Source organism: Staurois parvus, unplaced genomic scaffold (assembly GCF_062004578.1).
Source record: "Staurois parvus isolate SC_StPar_1 unplaced genomic scaffold, SC_StPar_1.0 ptg000796l, whole genome shotgun sequence".
Lineage (NCBI taxonomy): Eukaryota > Metazoa > Chordata > Amphibia > Anura > Ranidae > Staurois > Staurois parvus.
Genome location: NW_028318592.1, coordinates 703922 through 721716, shown reverse-complemented (window position 1 = coordinate 721716; position 17795 = coordinate 703922). Strand labels below are relative to the sequence as shown.

Genomic DNA, 17795 nt, shown 5'->3' with positions numbered 1-17795 from the left:
TCATGAGTTTATATGTATATTGTGGAGCGCGGCACGTATATATATATTTGTAAATATATATAATTTTTTATATAAATGAGCACACCCCTTTTGAAAAGCACAACAAATCAGATTTTAACGATCACACCTCCAGAATGTGAAAATGACAGGGAGAATCAGATTGGCTTTTGTGAAGAACAAGAATTTCTTGCAGAAACTTTGATAAACAAGTATGTGTGTTAGCTTTTATGAGTTACTTTAAAGACTTTTATTAGTTATTTTTCCCACTCAGAAGTACTTACGGGTGCAGTCAGTTATAGATGTGGGGTCTGATTCCATATTACAGGCAGATATTGTATATACAGTGAATGTATACGTCTCTCCCGCTGTCAGATTTCCTATTGTAGCTGATGGACTGCTCACTGTAGTATTTATCAGTGTAGATGATGTTACATTGGTCTGCACCCTGTAGGTGTATGAGCTCTGATACTCGTCTGGTTGTGTCCAGGTCAGGGACAGAGAATTGGTAGTTTTGGCAACAATCTGCGGTGATTTCACAGATATTGGTTCTGTGGATAAAGAAAAAAAGTAATATTAATAACCAGAGTAAGAACTGCATTCAAAGTGTGACAAAAAAGTTACATTGTTATAAATCAAGATCAGTGAAAAACACTGCTAAAGGGAAGACGGCTATATCTTTAATAAAAGCAGTAAGATATAGTAGGTAGACAAGAAAAACCTTTTCTTGTCTTTGTCTCTACCCTAGTAAGAAATCATGTATGTATGATTGTGTTTCATATTGCTAACATCATATTTAAACTTTAAAGCTAAAGTCTAAGCAGCTAAAGCTTTTACATGGTCTTCTCGCTTTTAGGGATGGGGCAAATGTACTTTCGGTTTGAGGTAGGCTTGCAAAACATGACTAAAGTTCAGGTGCTGAATCCTTACTCCATTGTAGTCAATGTGAGTTGAATGTTAAAAATTGGTAAGGACCATTTCCTAGGCTAATAGCTAAGGGATTTTCAATCAAATGGCATGAGGTATGGGCACTGCCTTGGGGGACATATACAAAAACAAAACAAAAAAATTGTAAGATTTAGTGTGGTGAGGGAGCAGCAATTTTATTTATGCTTTAGGGCCAACATTAATGATGCAAACATGTTTTAAATAACCTGCCTGGGGGAAGGGGGTGCTCCTAAAGTGGTTGTAAACCTCAGACACGACATATGAACAAAGCATATCCCTCTATAATGTGTATTTGTTTCAATTAAGAGCACAAAGTGTAATTTCTGTCTGCTGCCTCCTTCCTCTGCTATCAGCATGAATCACTTCTGATGAGCTATCCTGACACCAAGAGGAAAATGGTGACAGGGGAGGGCCCTCCAGCAGATTGACAGCCTTAGCTCTGTTCCTGTGAGGTATGTAGAGGGGGTGTGTCCCTTTCCTCCAATCAGCTCTCTTCAGCAGCTGAAAGCCACAGGGAGGGAGGGGAGAAATGTCCAGCTTTCAGCTGCTGCAAAAAGAGCCATACAGGGGATCTGTTCCAGTATTTGCTCCCCCAACATGTTGATCACTCTCCCTGCCCACATCCAATTAACCCATCTGTCTGGGCCCCCCTGCTGGCCTAGGCCCTGTACAGGAGGACTGGTGGTACCTCATTCACGGCCCTGCCTGGGAAACCAACATTTCTGATGATGTCCATCTTCTGGGTTCCTGCAGCTCCTAGTGGTTCCTCCTACTTACCTCCATGACACCTTTCTTTCCTGTAATAGCGAGGTCAGCAGGAGCTGTGGGGAACCCAGGAAATCATCTTCAACTTTACTTTGGGGGATGATTTCTCAGCATTGAAGTGGAGATCAGCAGTTTAAGCAGATACAGTATAGCTTTGCTCTGTAACTTTTGCATAGATTATAAGAGTTTATTATCTCTTTCATTGTCAAACTCATGCTGGAAAACTGACCAGTAACAGTTTTCAAATATAGCTTTTATTAGGCACACAAACTTACTTGTACAGACCGATCCAATTACAGCCGTGCTCTGATACCCCCAGGGTATGACCGTCACCACAGAGATAGTGTAATTGGTCCCCGATATTAAGTTTTGAAGGGTGACATTTGTCGTGTTGCTTGTCACAGTTCCAGCAATGATTGACGGAGAAGAAGTATTCCAATAACTTATATTATATGACTTTGCTACTGCGGTCATATTTTCTGGATCTCCCCAAGATAAGGTGACATTCTTAGTTCCTATCATAGTAAAGGCTATGCTGCCTGGTGGGGTGGGATCTGGGAAAATATAACAAAGAAATTAATGAAATGGAAGAGGATTTTTCTGTTTTAAAGGAATACAATGATATAAGTATTTGTAATGGTCACTTTTCATTTACATTGTTCAAACATTGAAAAAAAAAAAAAAAACTTTGTCTCACACCTTGTTACTGTCAGTTTTTTTTCTGTTCAGCATATAAATAAAGGAAATGTCAAATAAAAAAAAGTATATGTTCAATGACATTATTAACCACTTGAGCCCCCAGGCCTTCCCTTCTCCCTAAATCTCCTCGAGTTTTAAAGTGTTTTCTTTTTGGTGATGTCTCGGTTTTGCACATTTGACCTTCTAGAATTTGTAGTCTATCAAAACGTCTCACGCGCTGGGGTTGATTCATTAAAATTGCAGGGTGCAAAATCTGGTGCGGCTCTACATAGAAACCAATTAGCTTCCAGGTTTTATTGTCAAAACTCAATTGAACAAGCTGAAGGTTAAGGCCCCTCTCCCATGGGGTGGACTCTGGCTCCGATTTGCCTGCTCAGCGGGGAATCTACAGAGCGGACAGAGCCACATGTAGGTGGTTGAATGTAAATGGACCTCCTGTCTGTTTACATCCAATTGTCATCTGATCTGATCCGCTACACAAATGGGGAACAGATCCCCCCATCTGTCTGTTTTTAGCAGATTGGATGTAGGACACATGTCCATTTACACCTGCTGCTCCCTAGAGGAGAATGGATGGTCCTATCGGGACCGCCTGAAAAATCTACAGGCGAAACCTGATCGGAACGCCCATGTGAAAGGGGCAAGAAACTGAGTAAATCACCCCACAATGTTTTTTCAGGGCAGTTGAAGCAAATTATACAACCTTTATTTGGGGACAGATGACACTTTAAATTGGTAGCAAATTTGGATTCATATATTTCTATTTTCTTGGTTTTCATTGGGAATAAATAGTTACATAAATGAAAAAAATGCATTCTCTTGTAATTCTTTTGCATTTGCGTAATTATGCACCCCCATATATTTACCCCAAAATGTATAATAAACAAAACAGCTGATTAAAATGTTATCACAAGCAATTTTTATATATTAATGTTAGCCTAATATTGGCAATTTTTCCTAGTTATGTAATCGCTGAAGATTCAAATGACATTGTGCTCAACTGAGTATCTGATGCTTCCGCAGTAAACATAACTGGCATCCAGATCATCTGAGAACATTGTTGTGACCTGAAAATTAATGTTGGGAGAGAATATTTTTATTGCTTAGGCTAGTGGCCCGCAGGACCCTGGATGCTGTTATAAAACAGAACTGAGACAAATGTTCCCGGGGCTCAAGTTGTTAATATGAATATATGCTGAATAATATTATTAAAGCGGTTCTAAAGGCAGATTTTTTTTTTTACATTCTATGCATTAAGGGAAAACTTTCTAGGTGAAGCTCCCCACTCAGCCCCCCCCTTATGCTCTCTGCCGTCAGGTCCCTCTCTCTGTCAGTCACAGGCAGCCAATGACGAGGGAGCAAAGGGCTGGGCCAAGTCGCGCTCTGTCTGTCATTCAGAGGAGCGTGGCTCAGGAGCAATCCTACTTGTGTGCCCCCATAGCAAGAGGCTTGTATTGGGGGCACTCGGCAGGGGGGAAGGAGACAGTACGAAAAGTGGGGGACCAAAAAAGAAGAGGTTCAGGGCTGCTCTGTGCAAAACCATTGGCGACCCCCCTCTGAGGACGTGTTTGCACACGATACGCGTCAGGAGGAGCCACACCACGCCGTGATGTCACGCCGCCGGAGCAACTTGGAGCTCCGGCGGCCACCTTTAAACTTCTGATGGTCAGTCATACTGCTATCTGTTTTACCTACACCACTGTGTGTTTATTGATGCATCTTTAATAAAGTCATTATCACCTACTACACTCTGGGAGTATTCCTGTTCCCACCGCTTGGGGGAGTATTTTAAACCTACAGACCCACCATCTCAGGACGGGCCACTACCCCTTAAGGAGATTTGCGGTGACATAGGAGCAACCCCATAAGGAATAAGGGATACCCCGATGCCCGGATTACGGTGCCTACATTTGATGACCCATATCTTGGAAGGTAGACTATGACACCAGGATTTATTTACATAAGGCACATTTAATATGCGCATCCGGTAAGCGCGCATTACTTACACCACTATTTATACCTTTTCTTTGACGGACCAGGATTCACTACAGTCACTTATTTGGAACTTTATGCGTTTATCTGAATAATTGTGCATTTTGTGATTTATATGAGGATATACTTCCTAATCTTGTATAGCGCTGCACTTATCTACTTTTATATATTTCTGTGCAAAACCATTGCACAGAGCAGGTAAGTATAGCATGTTGTTTTTTTTTTTTATTTCAACCCTTAGAATCACTTTAAATGTATAGCATTATCAGCATACGATATTTTTTGTCATATTTGTCCTTAAAACAAAACTTTTTTGTACCACTCGGTGAAATGGCGCACTTTTTTTTTTGTTACCTTTGACAGAACATTGAAGTCACATGACTTTGTTCATACTTACATGTAGCCTGTAACAGTGATGGGGCTGCCTGGCTGCAGGAACTGCTGACTGTCAGTATTGTTACATTATAGACTCTTCCTGGTGATAATCCGGTAACATTGACTTGTGTCGTGTTAGTCTGTGTTGTGTTATTCTGTATTGTGTTATTGATGTCTCCTGTTATAGTGACGTTATAATAAGACACTTTTCCTGCTGGTGCCGTCCAGTTCACCACCAGAGAATTCACCGACGTATTACTCTTTGCTGTGGCGCCAACAGCTTGTTCGGGAACTAGTAGGAAAAACAAAATTGTATAATAAAAAAGATATGCATCCAGATTTTATTATAAAGGATGCAGGGAGGTGAAGGGCTGGGGGGATTCCAGAGCCCTAGAATTAGACTTTCTCTGTACTCGCAGCTAAAATTGCCATTAAGAAAGTAGGGAAAAGATGTTAACTTGGGCAGCAGTAAGGCTAATTGGTTATTAGTTCTGCCTAGCAGCACTAGGGTTATTGGTTTGAATACCAACCGCAGCACCACCTGCCTGAAGTTTGCATGTTCTCCCTGTGAATGCGTGGGTTTCCTCCAGAAACTCCAGTTTCCTCCCACACTCTGAAGACAGGCTGGTAGGTTAATTGGACCCTTTCTAAAATGGCTCTAGTTTGTGAGTTAGGAACCTTCGATTGTAAGCTCCTTGAGGGTTAGGGACTGATGGGAATGTACAATATATTGTAAATTGATGGTACTATATCAATAAACTAGAAAAGCTACAATTTCTCGGAAAATTGTGTGAAGTGTTCTTGCCTCCACCAGTAGTCTACAACTCACACTCTAGCTTTTGTCACTCTGCTGCCTGCTCACACACCTGGGTTCCTATGGCAACTCACTCTACAGCAAGGGCAGAGAAGAGCGGTTAAAAACAAACTGCTCCAACTTGCTCACTTCACTGTCCGTTGCCATCTTCAAACGGTTGTAGTTTAAGAATTATAAATCCTACACTGAGGAGCTTTATTTTGTGAGAATCACAAGACCCAGACCTACATTTGGATGCATAGTATGTCTCTGAAATAATAAAATTTAAGACACAGTCACAGTTTAGAAATTGCCCTTCAAATTTGAGGTGGATAGAGTGGAGTTTCAATGAATGTCAATGGGCGGCGTGAGTTGCAAACAAATGGTCATATTGTGAAAACTATCAGGACTATGGCTTAGCTGTGACCAATTTTAGTGACAGCAGGGATAGCTGAACGTTTTGATATAAGATTTGTGTAGGTGGGCTTGAAAATGAGGGAGTGATGGCAGTTTAGAAATCATGTCCTGATTTTTCAGCTCACACTCTAGCTTTTATCAGCTCCCCACTCTAGTTTTGAACATTCTGCCATTCATTCCTATGGGACCAATTTCACCACAAAAACGGCGATATTTCGTGAACCATTCAGCGAAACGTTCCACAAAGTAATAGCACACCAATCGGGAACAATCCGCACGTTTCGGTATATTACTGTCTATGTAGTGTAAAAACTGTGGGAGGAGTTAGGGGGGTAAATTTGGCTATAATAATAAGAACATATATGTGAGATAACAGTAAGTGGCCTTGCCATGCAAGAACACTTAATAACTTAAAGTATAAAAACTTGTTATCAGGTAGATGTCATAAAATCTCTTCCCCTTTCCTTCTGATAATGTTTTTTATATGTATACTGACTGTTGTGAATATGCAGTGCATTGTACAGTCCGTGTGAGATGAATCTTTAAATGTGAGTAGTCTGGATAGTATATGTATATAATTCTTAAAAATGCTGTGAATACATGCACATTATGTCAAGGGTTCCTGGAACATCAAGCCAATACAGTTCTACATTAGGAACTGGCACTGCGTTCTCCTTTTAGGCCCACTTTTTCTTTAGAGCAATTTTTCTGCAGTATGCATTGAATGTCAAGCTGCCTACAGTCTGTCCAAAATTAAAAACAAATCTTTGGGCTGGAGCAACGAAGCAGAACTCCCAACAAAAATAACAAGATAAAATGAACAGCCCATTTAAAGATAAGAGATTTATTTTGCAGTACATTTTTCTGCCACTAGTCTGATGGTCATCATTCAACCCACTTCCTCTGAGACCAAGGAGTCCTGGACCTGCTTTAGTGTGTGAGGGCAGAAGACTATGTGTCCCAGAAGACTACGGGGGACGAATCCTTAAAGCGGAACTTCCCCTTTTGGGTGGAGCTCTGCTTTATTTGTTTTTTTATTATGCTACCGCCTTTTGACCATTTTTTGTACTACATGTTTGCATCCTCACTTTTTGTGCTCCATTTGGAACACGTATTACCTATGTTTCTATATATTGAGCCTGTTTGGACCCTATGAGGACCAGGAGTCACATGTCCTGGTGAGAATACATCTGCATGAGGTTCCAACACAGTGGTGGTTGTGGAGTGGATTTACAGAAACACATGTAGCACTATTATGGGAGCATTGTGTTTATAAGTATGGTAAGCATAATTTTTTTTACTTACATTGCATAACATGATATCCTACAGCAGGGGTCTCCAAACTTTCCAAACAAAGGGCCAGTTTACTGTCCTTCAGACCTTACAGGAGCTGAACTGTGGCCATTGGAAGTAGAAAATGCCCTTACATCAGTGGGAGTAAACAATGCCCCATCTTTGATGTCGGAGGGAGGAATTGATCCCCCTTGTTGGTGTCATTGGGTGGGAAGAATTATGCCCCATCATTGGTATAATTGGGAGAAATGGTGCCCTATCATTGGTGTTATTGGGAGGAACTGTGCCCCATTGTTAATGTCATTGGGAGAAATTGTGCCCCTTCATTGGTTTCAATGGATGGAATTATGCCCCATTGTTGGTGTCTGAGGATGAAATATTGCCCCAAGGGCCAGATAAAAGTAAACGAAGGGCCGCGTCTGGCCCCCGAGCCACAGTTTGGAGACCACTGTCCTACACTATGGATGCAGTATTTTTGGGATTTGCATGAAACGTTGTGCGTGCCACAAGGACAAAGGAATATCTGAGGATTGTTGGCAAGAAGGAGGGAGACATTCAGAGGTGAGAAAGATATATGCATCAAGCCATTGATATAAGGGTCAGAATATCTATTAAGAATGTATTCACACTGGGGGCACAGGAACAAGGGGAAGATGTGAGATTTGAAGGATTCACATGTTGTAGGGACTATAATGTGTTTTGGTTTTTCACATTTACACAGACTATAAGACCATTTGATTATACCTGGGAAAGTGTTCATAGTTCTGGCATTGGGAATAGAGCACTGGTTTCTGGTTCAATCTGATGAAGATTGTCCGCAGTGATTGTCTCTGCAGTTTACAGTCCAGGCATAGAGGTCTCAGGAAGGGATAGTCACCAACACAACAATTGAAGTCAGAATAAAAAACGATCTTCACTTTCACACTTCCAGTGAAGCGTGCAAGAATGAAGGGAAGAATCGGATTGGCTGTTGGGAATGTTGCAAATGTGAACAAGAACTACATGAAGAAACTTTGATAAACAAGTAAGAGAATGTTTGTTGGCCAAGGCTTTTATGCGTTACTATTTTTCAGCAGTACTTACGGGTGCAGTCAGTTACAGATGTGGGGTCTGATTGTATGTTGCAGGCAGATATTGTATATACAGTGAATGTATACGTCTCTCCCGCTGTCAGATTTTCTATTGTAGCAGATTCACTGTTCACTATTGTATTATTTATCAGTGTAGATGATGAGGTTACATTGGTCTGCACCCTGTAGGTGTATGAGCTCTGATACTCATCTGGTTGTGTCCAGGTCAGGGACATAGAATTAGTAGTTTTGGAAGCAATCTTCGGTGATGTCACGGATATTGGTTCTGTGGATAAAGGAAAGAGTAATATTAATAATCACAGTAAGAATTGTTACATTCAAAGTGGGATGTTGACATTACAATGTTAAAGTGTTACTAAAACCAGGACCCTGCATTCACTATATCTGGTCTCCCCGGACCCCGCATTCACTATATCCGCTCTCCCCGGACCCTGCATTCACTGTATCTGGTCTCCCCGGACCCTGCATTCACTATATCTGGTCTCCCCGGACCCTGCATTCACTATATCTGGTCTCCCCGGACCCTGCATTCACTATATCTGGTCTCCCCGGACCCTGCATTCACTATATCCGGTCTCCCCGGACCCTGCATTCACTATATCCGGTCTCCCCGGACCCTGCATTCACTAGTAGTATTTATCAGTGTAGATGATGAGGTTACATTGATCTGCACCCTGTAGGTGTATGAGCTCTGATACTCGTCTGGTTGTGTCCAGGTCAGGGACATAGAATTGGTAGTTTTGGCACCAATCTGCGGTGATGTCACAGATACCGGTTCTGTGGATAAGGCAACAGGTAATATTAGTAACCAGAGTAATAATTGTTACATTCAAACACTGATATTGAAGGCATAACGTAATAATCATAATCAACAGACAAACACAGCTTAAAGCGTTGGTAAAGGAAAGCTATTTTAAAAAAAAACCAAACATGTCATACTTACCTGCTCTGTAAATTGGTTTTGCACAGAGCAGCCCCGATTCTCCTCTTCAGGTCCCCTCCTCCTTGCCGAGTGCCCCCCTGCTTGCTATGTGAACACTGGCACTCCCAAGCCGGCTCTCTGTGTCCATGAGACACAGAGAATGTAGCTCAGCCCTCACCCCCGCTCCTGCCTCACTGGCTGTGATTGACTGCTGCATCACAGCCAGTGAGGAGGGAGAGCCCCTGGACAGCCGAGGTTCTCATACACATTGCTAGATCGAGATTGGGCTCGGGTAAGCACTGAGGGGCTGAGGGGGGGAGATGAACACTGAAGGTTTTTTTTTTTTTACCTTCATGAATAGAATGTATGAAGGTAAAAAACCTTTAGCCTTTACAACCACTTTAAGAGAAGGGTTTTATATCAATAACAGTGGTAAGATGAGTAGATTTTGTAGGATTGTGTTTCACATTGCTAACATCATATTGAAACTTTAAAACTAAAGTGTAGCCACTTGCCAACCACTCCCATACCTGGTACGGTCACTCAGGGTTTTTGTTTAGCGGGAAAGCAGTTCTGGAATCTTCAGTGCTGATTGTATGTAATAGCAAGGAGTGCTGGAAGGTCTATTGATGCTGGCTGCTGGGGGATCTATTGTCACTGGAGGGGATTTATTTTAGCATGGTGGTCTATTGGTGAGGTACATTGTTGCTGATGGGGAATCTATTGTTGCTGGATGCTTTTGAGGGGGATCTATTGTTGCTGGCTGCTGCTGAGAGATCTGTTGTTGCTGCTGGGGGTCTATTGTTGCTGGTGTGGTATTTTGTTGCTGCTGGCTGCAGGGGATCTATTTTACTGCTTTTCTTCTTATCATTAACAAATGTCATATCAATTACATAACACCACAAAACGATACTTGGCTGTGTATTCTCTGTAAGGGGCAGTACTGGGAGGTGGGTAAAGGGTGGACCCAAGGGGTGGTGCTCAGAGCAGGGTAGGGGGTGACTCAGAAGGGGGGAGTTCCTGCACCTATTCTCTGAGGAAAAAAGCCCTGCGTTTACTGAACTTCAAATGGTTGTACTGAGGTGATGCCTGCCATTTTTTAGAGCCGTCGGTCGGCTTTCTTGTAATAGCAGCAGGAGAGGGCATTCCCCCATTCCCGATACTTTAACGGGATCTCCAGTCCCACCAGGAGTTCAGATCAACCAGCTGGAACTACCGCCGGCTAGTCAAAGAGCTGAACAAAGACCGGGTCAGCTGTGTTCGGCTCCGATAAATAGTAAACCAAAAGCGATGACCTGACATCACTTCCGGTTTACTTGGGAACAATCGGCGCCATTTTAAAAAAAAATTTGTTGTGATTGAATGCTTTTAAAGGCATAGGAGGGATTTGGGGTCAAATTGACCCAAGATCTGTCCATAAAGAGTACCTGTCACATGCATATTGCTGTCACAAGGAATGTTTACATTCTAGCAGTTTTTCCGGCTTTTTTTAGCTTAAAGAAAATGCTAGCATGCATGGAGCTGTAGAGAAACAAAACATAAAAGCTAGAAAAAAGCTGTTAGTAGCATTTAGAATGTTTAGGAGAGTTTAGCGTATTTTTTTTCTGCTGCAAAACCTCTCCAAAAAAACTTTACAATAACAATTTTTTTTCTTTTTCTGCTCCTAGATGCTGAAGCACAAAAAATGCTAATAGCCTAAAGTAGTGTGCATGAACACATGGAATAACATTTTTTAGCTTCTAAGAGCAGAAAATAAAATGCTGATAACAGCTTCTAGGAGCTTAAAAAAACGCTAGTGTGCATGGAACCTTTCTGTCAAGATCAACAGATATTTCCTGTATTTGCTGAAAATGCTCTTAGCTTAGAAAAAAAAAAGGCAGTCAACACATCTAAGGATTGGAAGTTCATATGGAGATCAAAACTCTGGAAATATGATTTCCCAGCAGACTTCAAAGGATGATTTCCCAGCACGGAAATGGAGTTTAGTGGCACGGGCAAACACTGTAAATCTATGCTTGGTAACTTTTGTATAGCATATGCCTCTTAGGGACTTCGGGAAATCTGGGTGCTCACAATACTGAGAGTTCCTCTTTCATTTTCAAACTCAAGGAAGAAAACTGACCGATTTTTGGCAATTTTTATATATAACTTGTAAAAGGATCAAAAACTTACTTGTACAGACTGATCCAGTCACAGCCGTGCTCTGATTTCCCTGAGCTATGACTGTCACCACAGAGACGGTGTAATTGGTCCCCGATATTAGGTTTGGAAGGGTGACGCTCATTGTGTTGCTTGTCACGGGTCCAACAATGATTGAAGGAGAAGTATTCCAATAAGTTATATTATATGACTTCACCACTCCGGTCATATTTACTGGATCTCCCCAAGATAAGGTGACATTCTTAGTTCCTATCGTAGTAAAGGCTATGCTGCCTGGTGGGGTGGGATCTGTTTGAAGAAATAACAATGTTAAGAATTAATGAGATGGAAGAAGATTCATCTGCTTTAAAAGGAATTCAGATAATGGAGGAAATTAACAATAAGTGTTGCAAAAATTAATATTACATGGGCATTTTGCTAAGGTGGCTAGGCTGCAGTAATAACCCACATAAATGGCAACATTTTCACTGAGCCAGCAGTCCGACCCGTCTTTACCCCAGGTTCACACCTATGCGTTTTCTGCAGCGTTTTGCAGAAACACACTACAGTCCATTTAACATGATTTCCTATGGGACACATTCACATCTCCGCATTTTCACCCGGTGCATTTTTCGGAAAGGGTCAGGGACTTTTTTAAATGCAAAAAGTTGTGTTTTGGGTTCTATAGACTTCAATTGAAATTTTGCAGAAAAGCATGTAGTGTGTTTTTGCTGCATTATGTTCTGCGTTTTTGATGCATTTTGCGTTTTTAATCTGCCTAGCAACAAGAAAAAAAACCGCAAAGGGCACAAAAAACGCAGCAAAAATGCAAAACACACTGCAAAAACGGATCAAACGCAAACTGCATATGTGTGAACCTAGCCATAGTCAGATTTACTTCTAGGTAATGTATTTTTTTAATGTATCTTTTTCATTGTCTAGTTTCACTCAGACACTGCCTGGCTGAAAGGAAATACCTACTGCTGTGTTCTTTCTGTAGACAGCCCATAGTATTTGGGAATCCTTTAGCACAGACACACTATATCAGAGGCGTGACTAGAACCTTCAGGGCCCTGGTGCAAGAAACCATGAAGGGCCTCCTTGACCCCCCACACATACACTCCCTCCAAAATTGAGACACCTTACTCCCATTGCAGGGCCCTATATTTTGGTCCCACTTTGGGACCCTTTCAAATGTTCTGCAGTGGGTCCCCTTCCTGCAGTCTTGAGTAGAGTTGCCACCTTTTCTTTTAGCCAAACCGGAACACTTTAGCAGCATACTACAGTTTTTTTTGTAGTACACACTTTACATATATTTTGTGATTGTATGATTTGTGAAGTGTTACTAAACCCACAACAGTAAAAATCAGTCTGTATATGCAGTAAAGAATGCTTAGGCTGTGGAACCTAAGGGGTTAATACTCTGCATTGTATAAAAAGACTGTTCTTCTCTGATCCTCCCCTTCTTCTGCTGTCCCCAATCCATCTGCTGGTAGTACAGAGCTCTAGCAGTCACTCTGCACATGCTCAGTTTAGTGTGTATTGCAAGAGTTTTTTTTGGGGGGGGGAGGGTGCATGTGATCAGCACAGGGCCCATCATCACTGTCTAGACAGAGGGTCAGGGGTTATGCAGCCTCATAGGACAGTCAGAGGAGAATGAAAACGCCTCCTACAAGCTTTAACCAGTGCTCTGCTGAACACTGATATAAGTCACAAGACTGCTATATATTGCTGATGATAAAAGGTATTCAGCAGTTTATATTTCCTAAAATATATTTGTCACTGGTCAGTCATAATAGAATAATTATGGTGCTTATATCCCAATAGTCACTGCATTGAAAAGCATAATTTTGTTGTGGAAATAGGGACGATCCAAGCACCACAATTGAACAATAATTATAGTAAAATAAAATTTTTTTGCATTCAATCTAAAAAAAACATAAAAAGGTTCTTACTACAAAATATGACAAAGAACCAGCAAACACAAATGCTCCTGCGCTTGGGGCTGGACTCGATGCAGGCTACAACCACATTAAGAATGTCCTGGAACATGCACACCTTGCTTCCCTCAAATGGACCGGGGAAATCCAAATATACTGAATGAGGAAAGACAAAACAGAGGGCGCACAGGCCTTGTGCATTACCATAAAAAATGTTTAATAAAAAATAAAGTATGTGTTGTACTCACAAACGACAATATAGTGAAGGCACATCATAAAGAACAGCTGGGTCAACACCGCGCTGAGTAACAGTCCGCAATAGGGAGTTTAGACATCCAAAAGGCTGACGCGTTTCGAGGACTTGCCTCTTCCTCGGCCACTGTGTTGACCCAGCTGTTCTTTATGATGTGCCTTGACTATATTGTCGTTTGAGTACAACACCTACTTTATTTTTTATTAAACATTTTTTATGGTAATGCACTAGGCCTGTGCGCCCTCTGTTTTGTCTTTCCTCATACAAAATATGACAATTTGGTATCAGTAAGTAAAATTGAGAGACAGGAAAGCCTGAGCTGTATTCAAGAAAGTAGTGTAACCCCAACGTGTTTCAATACCTGTAATTCATACTTTGAATCTTCTTCAGGGAAAGAAACAAAATACAGCACAAACTTATAACCATATGTCGGTTAAAAACAAAGACTTTACTGGTGATCCTCTGGTGTCCTGTGAGCAAAAGGACCCCTTGGTGATCCCTCTGAGCAGGTGGAGTATTTAAATAGGTAGTAGCAGACAATCATGGGCCATGATGAACTGAAAATAATTAGAAATATAAGGTACAACAAAATATTCCCACCTGATATATTAGCTGCAGAGTACTAACATGTCAGTTCACCATGGTCATATCATCGTTATATGTCCAATTTTTCAGTGCATCATGGCATGCGATACAATATGTAAATGTGTATCGCAAAAAACGTCATCAAGCACAGGCGCCCCTGTGTTTACATTCATATATGTGTGTATATGTGGGGGTCTCAAAATTTTTTTGTGAGGGAATGTTATGTGCTTGGGTGTAACTTAATTTTTTTGCAATAAAAAAATTTGTTTTTGTCTTGGCTTAACTTAATCACATAGGGACGCAGAGTCCCCTTGGATTTTTTTGGTTATAGGTTCTGTTTATTAAGACTCCTCTGGGCTTCATTGAATGTATTGCAATGCAGATCGCACCGCAATACATCTCAACAGTGAAAGGATGATCCGGAAGTGACATCATACACGTTGCTTTCCAGGTCACAGCACCCAACATGTCGTTCCTGGGCCTGCAGATGGGCAAGCGGAGCCCAGATTACATGGCAGGAGTGCACATGCGGGGGGGGGGGGGTTGTTACTGGGGGCTGTGGATATATATCCCGTCTGCAGAAATACATTGTGCTTCTGTCTGAAAAGAAAACCTTCATTTTTAGCAAAATGCTATTCAGCCAGTGTATTAAACATGCAAGTTACAATCAAATGATGAACGTATGTTTAATTGAAAAACTGGCAAATTGTAGGTACATCGCAAAGAATCAAATCAATTTTATCAGCCATGCGTTGGCAAAGAAAAAAATTTGCTAAAAAATTAAGCAACCCCCTCTTATTGATCTGACAGATCTCAGTAATATGGAAATAATTTCATGGTGTCCCCCACCAGAGTGATGAGAGCGGGTCTGTAGCTGTACTTACCTGTGCAGGTAGTTAGTGACACCGGGTCAGATTCAGTGACATTATCAGCAGCTCTTGTATATATCAGGAATGTATATGTTTGTTCCGGGGTCAGGTTTCTACTACATAGTAGGGGTCACTATGGTCCCCATGGTTTAGCTCCGAGGGGTGGAGTGAAATGTGTTGGGGGTGTGGCCTGGCGGGAGCCTAGGCTGACACTGACATTCACTTCATTACGGCAAGTCTGCTTCAATGTGTGGCCTCCAGGAGACATTACTTGGTCACTAAGGTCTGCTATGCACCCCTATCCCCAGAACTTACTGGTTGTAAAGTTGTAGCAGCAGTTGTAGGAGTCATTTCCGTAGTGTATGATGTACTGAGTACCGGGCAGGAAGGTCATCAGTGAGGTGTTAATGGAGCTGCCATCAGAAGCCACCACCACAGTCCCATTGATGTTCGTTATATTTTGCAGGACACATCCATCCACCTGTCCTGTGACTGTTATATTGCTGGTGGAAGCTTGGACCGAAATTGATGGACACACATCTAAAGTAAAATAAGTAAAAAGGAAATTGTCTATTAATACTCCAGTGCACTTTCCAATGATTAGTTTTATAAACTATCTCCAGATTGTTTGTTTTATACTTCCCTGGCTATAATTAGTATTTAAAATTATCACACAGGGAGGTATTTGTTGTCTAATCCAAAGATCTTTTTAAAGCGCATCCTTTTCCATTTTCAAAGATAGAAATCCATTGCCCAGAAGGTTTAAATATTTTTTTTAAAATGTAGCTTTTTCTGAAAAACTCACCTGATCCCTGGTGGTGTCCCCTGCAGGCACTCCATCATTCAACCTACTTCCTGGCTGTCATGGACACGCCCCCTGGGGCTTCATCATCACACCAGCCTGGATTCACAGTCCTGCTGCACAGAACGGTGCCTATGTGACATTATGGGGGAGATTTACTAAGGGCTGGTTCACACTATAGAGACGCAGTCTAGATGCATTCCAGATGCGTTTCCATATGCGTGCTTTTGGCGCGATTGGGTGCATTTTTGATGCGTTTTTGACGTGTTCCAGTGTGTTTTTTATGCATTCCAGTTAATTGTTCCCTCTTTTTCTTCAATTTATATAAGAACGTGTGCATTCCAGTGCGTTTTAGTGTTTTCCAGTGCATTTTTTTTATGGTGTGTTCCAGTTCAGTTCTGTGCAGAAAAAATACAGCCTGTTCTACTTTTTTTTCTGCACCCGGAACGCACTGGAACTGCAAGCACTGATGTGAACTATGACATTGACAGCCATATCACCTACTTTCTGTGCGTTTTGGAAGCAGAAAAATCGCAACTGAAACACATGTAGTTTGAACCAGACCTTAAACTGGAGCACTCAGAATCTGGTGCAGCTGTGCATGGGAGACAATCGGCTTCTAACTTCACTTTGTTCAATTAAGCTTTGACAATAAGGGCTCGTTCACACTTGACTTTTTTTCCAACGTCCCTATAGCATTTGACAAGCATTGGTCCGTCATTTGCGGAGCGTTTTAACGGTTCACAAATGCAACATGCGCGGTTTAGCGGAGGTTGCTAGGCGTTTGCCAAGCGTTAAAAACACCCCACAAACGCCTATAATGAAGTTTGAATGGTGTTAACGCTCCACAAATGCCTCGCAACCACGTCGCAACCGCACCGCAAACGCCGGCCTGGCATTTGCGGAACGGCACCATAGACTTGAATAGGAGGCTTCAACTCCTCCTGACTCGACCTGAGGAGTCCGTTTTGCCGCGACGCAACGCTCCCGTTTGAACAGCACTATGTGCTGCAATGTGCAGAATTTTCTGAGGCGTTTGGAAAACGGTAAAAACACTTCCCAAACCCCTGTCTGCTGCTTGCTAACAAGGCTAGTGTGAACGTAGCCTTAGGCTGGCCATACACTATACAATTTTTTCTTTCCAATTTCTGCCCAATTTCCTTTAGATTTACCTTTAACTATGTAGTGCAAGGGCCAGCCTAATTGGATACAATTGAAAGTGTTGTTAGTTTTGTCCTCCTATTATATGGTTTTTGGTAAATCTAAACCAAAAATCTCAAGAAAATTGTATAATGTATGGCCAGCCTAAAACCTGAAAGCTGATTGGTTTCCATGCTCAGCTGCACCAGAGTTTGCTCTCTCCAGTTTTAGTAAATAACCCCCTATGTTGGCACCATTCTGTGCAGGATAAAGGCCACCTATCACCAATGAATCTTGTGAGAAAACATTTAGATTGTAAGCTCCATGAGCAAGGCCCTCCTATTCCTTCCGTATTGAACAGTATTGTAATTGTACTGTTCCCCTTTATTTTGTAAAGCGCTGTGTAAACTGTTGGCGCCATATAAATCATGTATAATAATCATTTATAAACAGACATCTAACAGTTTTAGACCTCATGCACACTCCAGCTAAAAAAAAGCAGCTTCTTCAGGCATTTAGGCTACGTTCACACCAGCCTTGTTAGCAAAGGGCAGACAGGCGTTTGGGAAGTGTTTTTACCGTTTTCCAAACGCCTCGGAAAATTCTGCACATTGCAGCACATGGTGCTGTTCAAACGGGAGCGTTAGCGTCGCGGCAAAACGGACGCCTCTGGTCGAGTCAGGAGGAGTTGAAGCCTCCTATTCAAGTCTATGGTGCCACTCCGCAAACGCCCGGTGTTTGCGGTGCGGTTGCAACACGGTTACGAGGCATTTGC

General features: G+C 41.9%; 1 protein-coding gene across 1 annotated transcript in view; it reads right to left on the bottom strand.

Annotated features, from left to right (window-relative positions):
* The window catches only part of LOC149444247 (receptor-type tyrosine-protein phosphatase beta-like), a 162798-nt gene extending 147326 nt beyond the window's left edge, over positions 1–15472 (bottom strand). Inside the window, exons 1-3 of the mRNA XM_089654758.1 lie at positions 15394–15472; positions 8363–8635; positions 4799–5068 (exon numbers count right to left, since the gene is read on the bottom strand). Of these exons, the coding sequence (XP_089510884.1) occupies positions 4799–5068; positions 8363–8635; positions 15394–15472 (622 nt within the window). The remainder of the gene's footprint in view (positions 1–4798; positions 5069–8362; positions 8636–15393) is intronic.
* Between the last annotated feature and the right edge of the window lie 2323 nt (positions 15473–17795).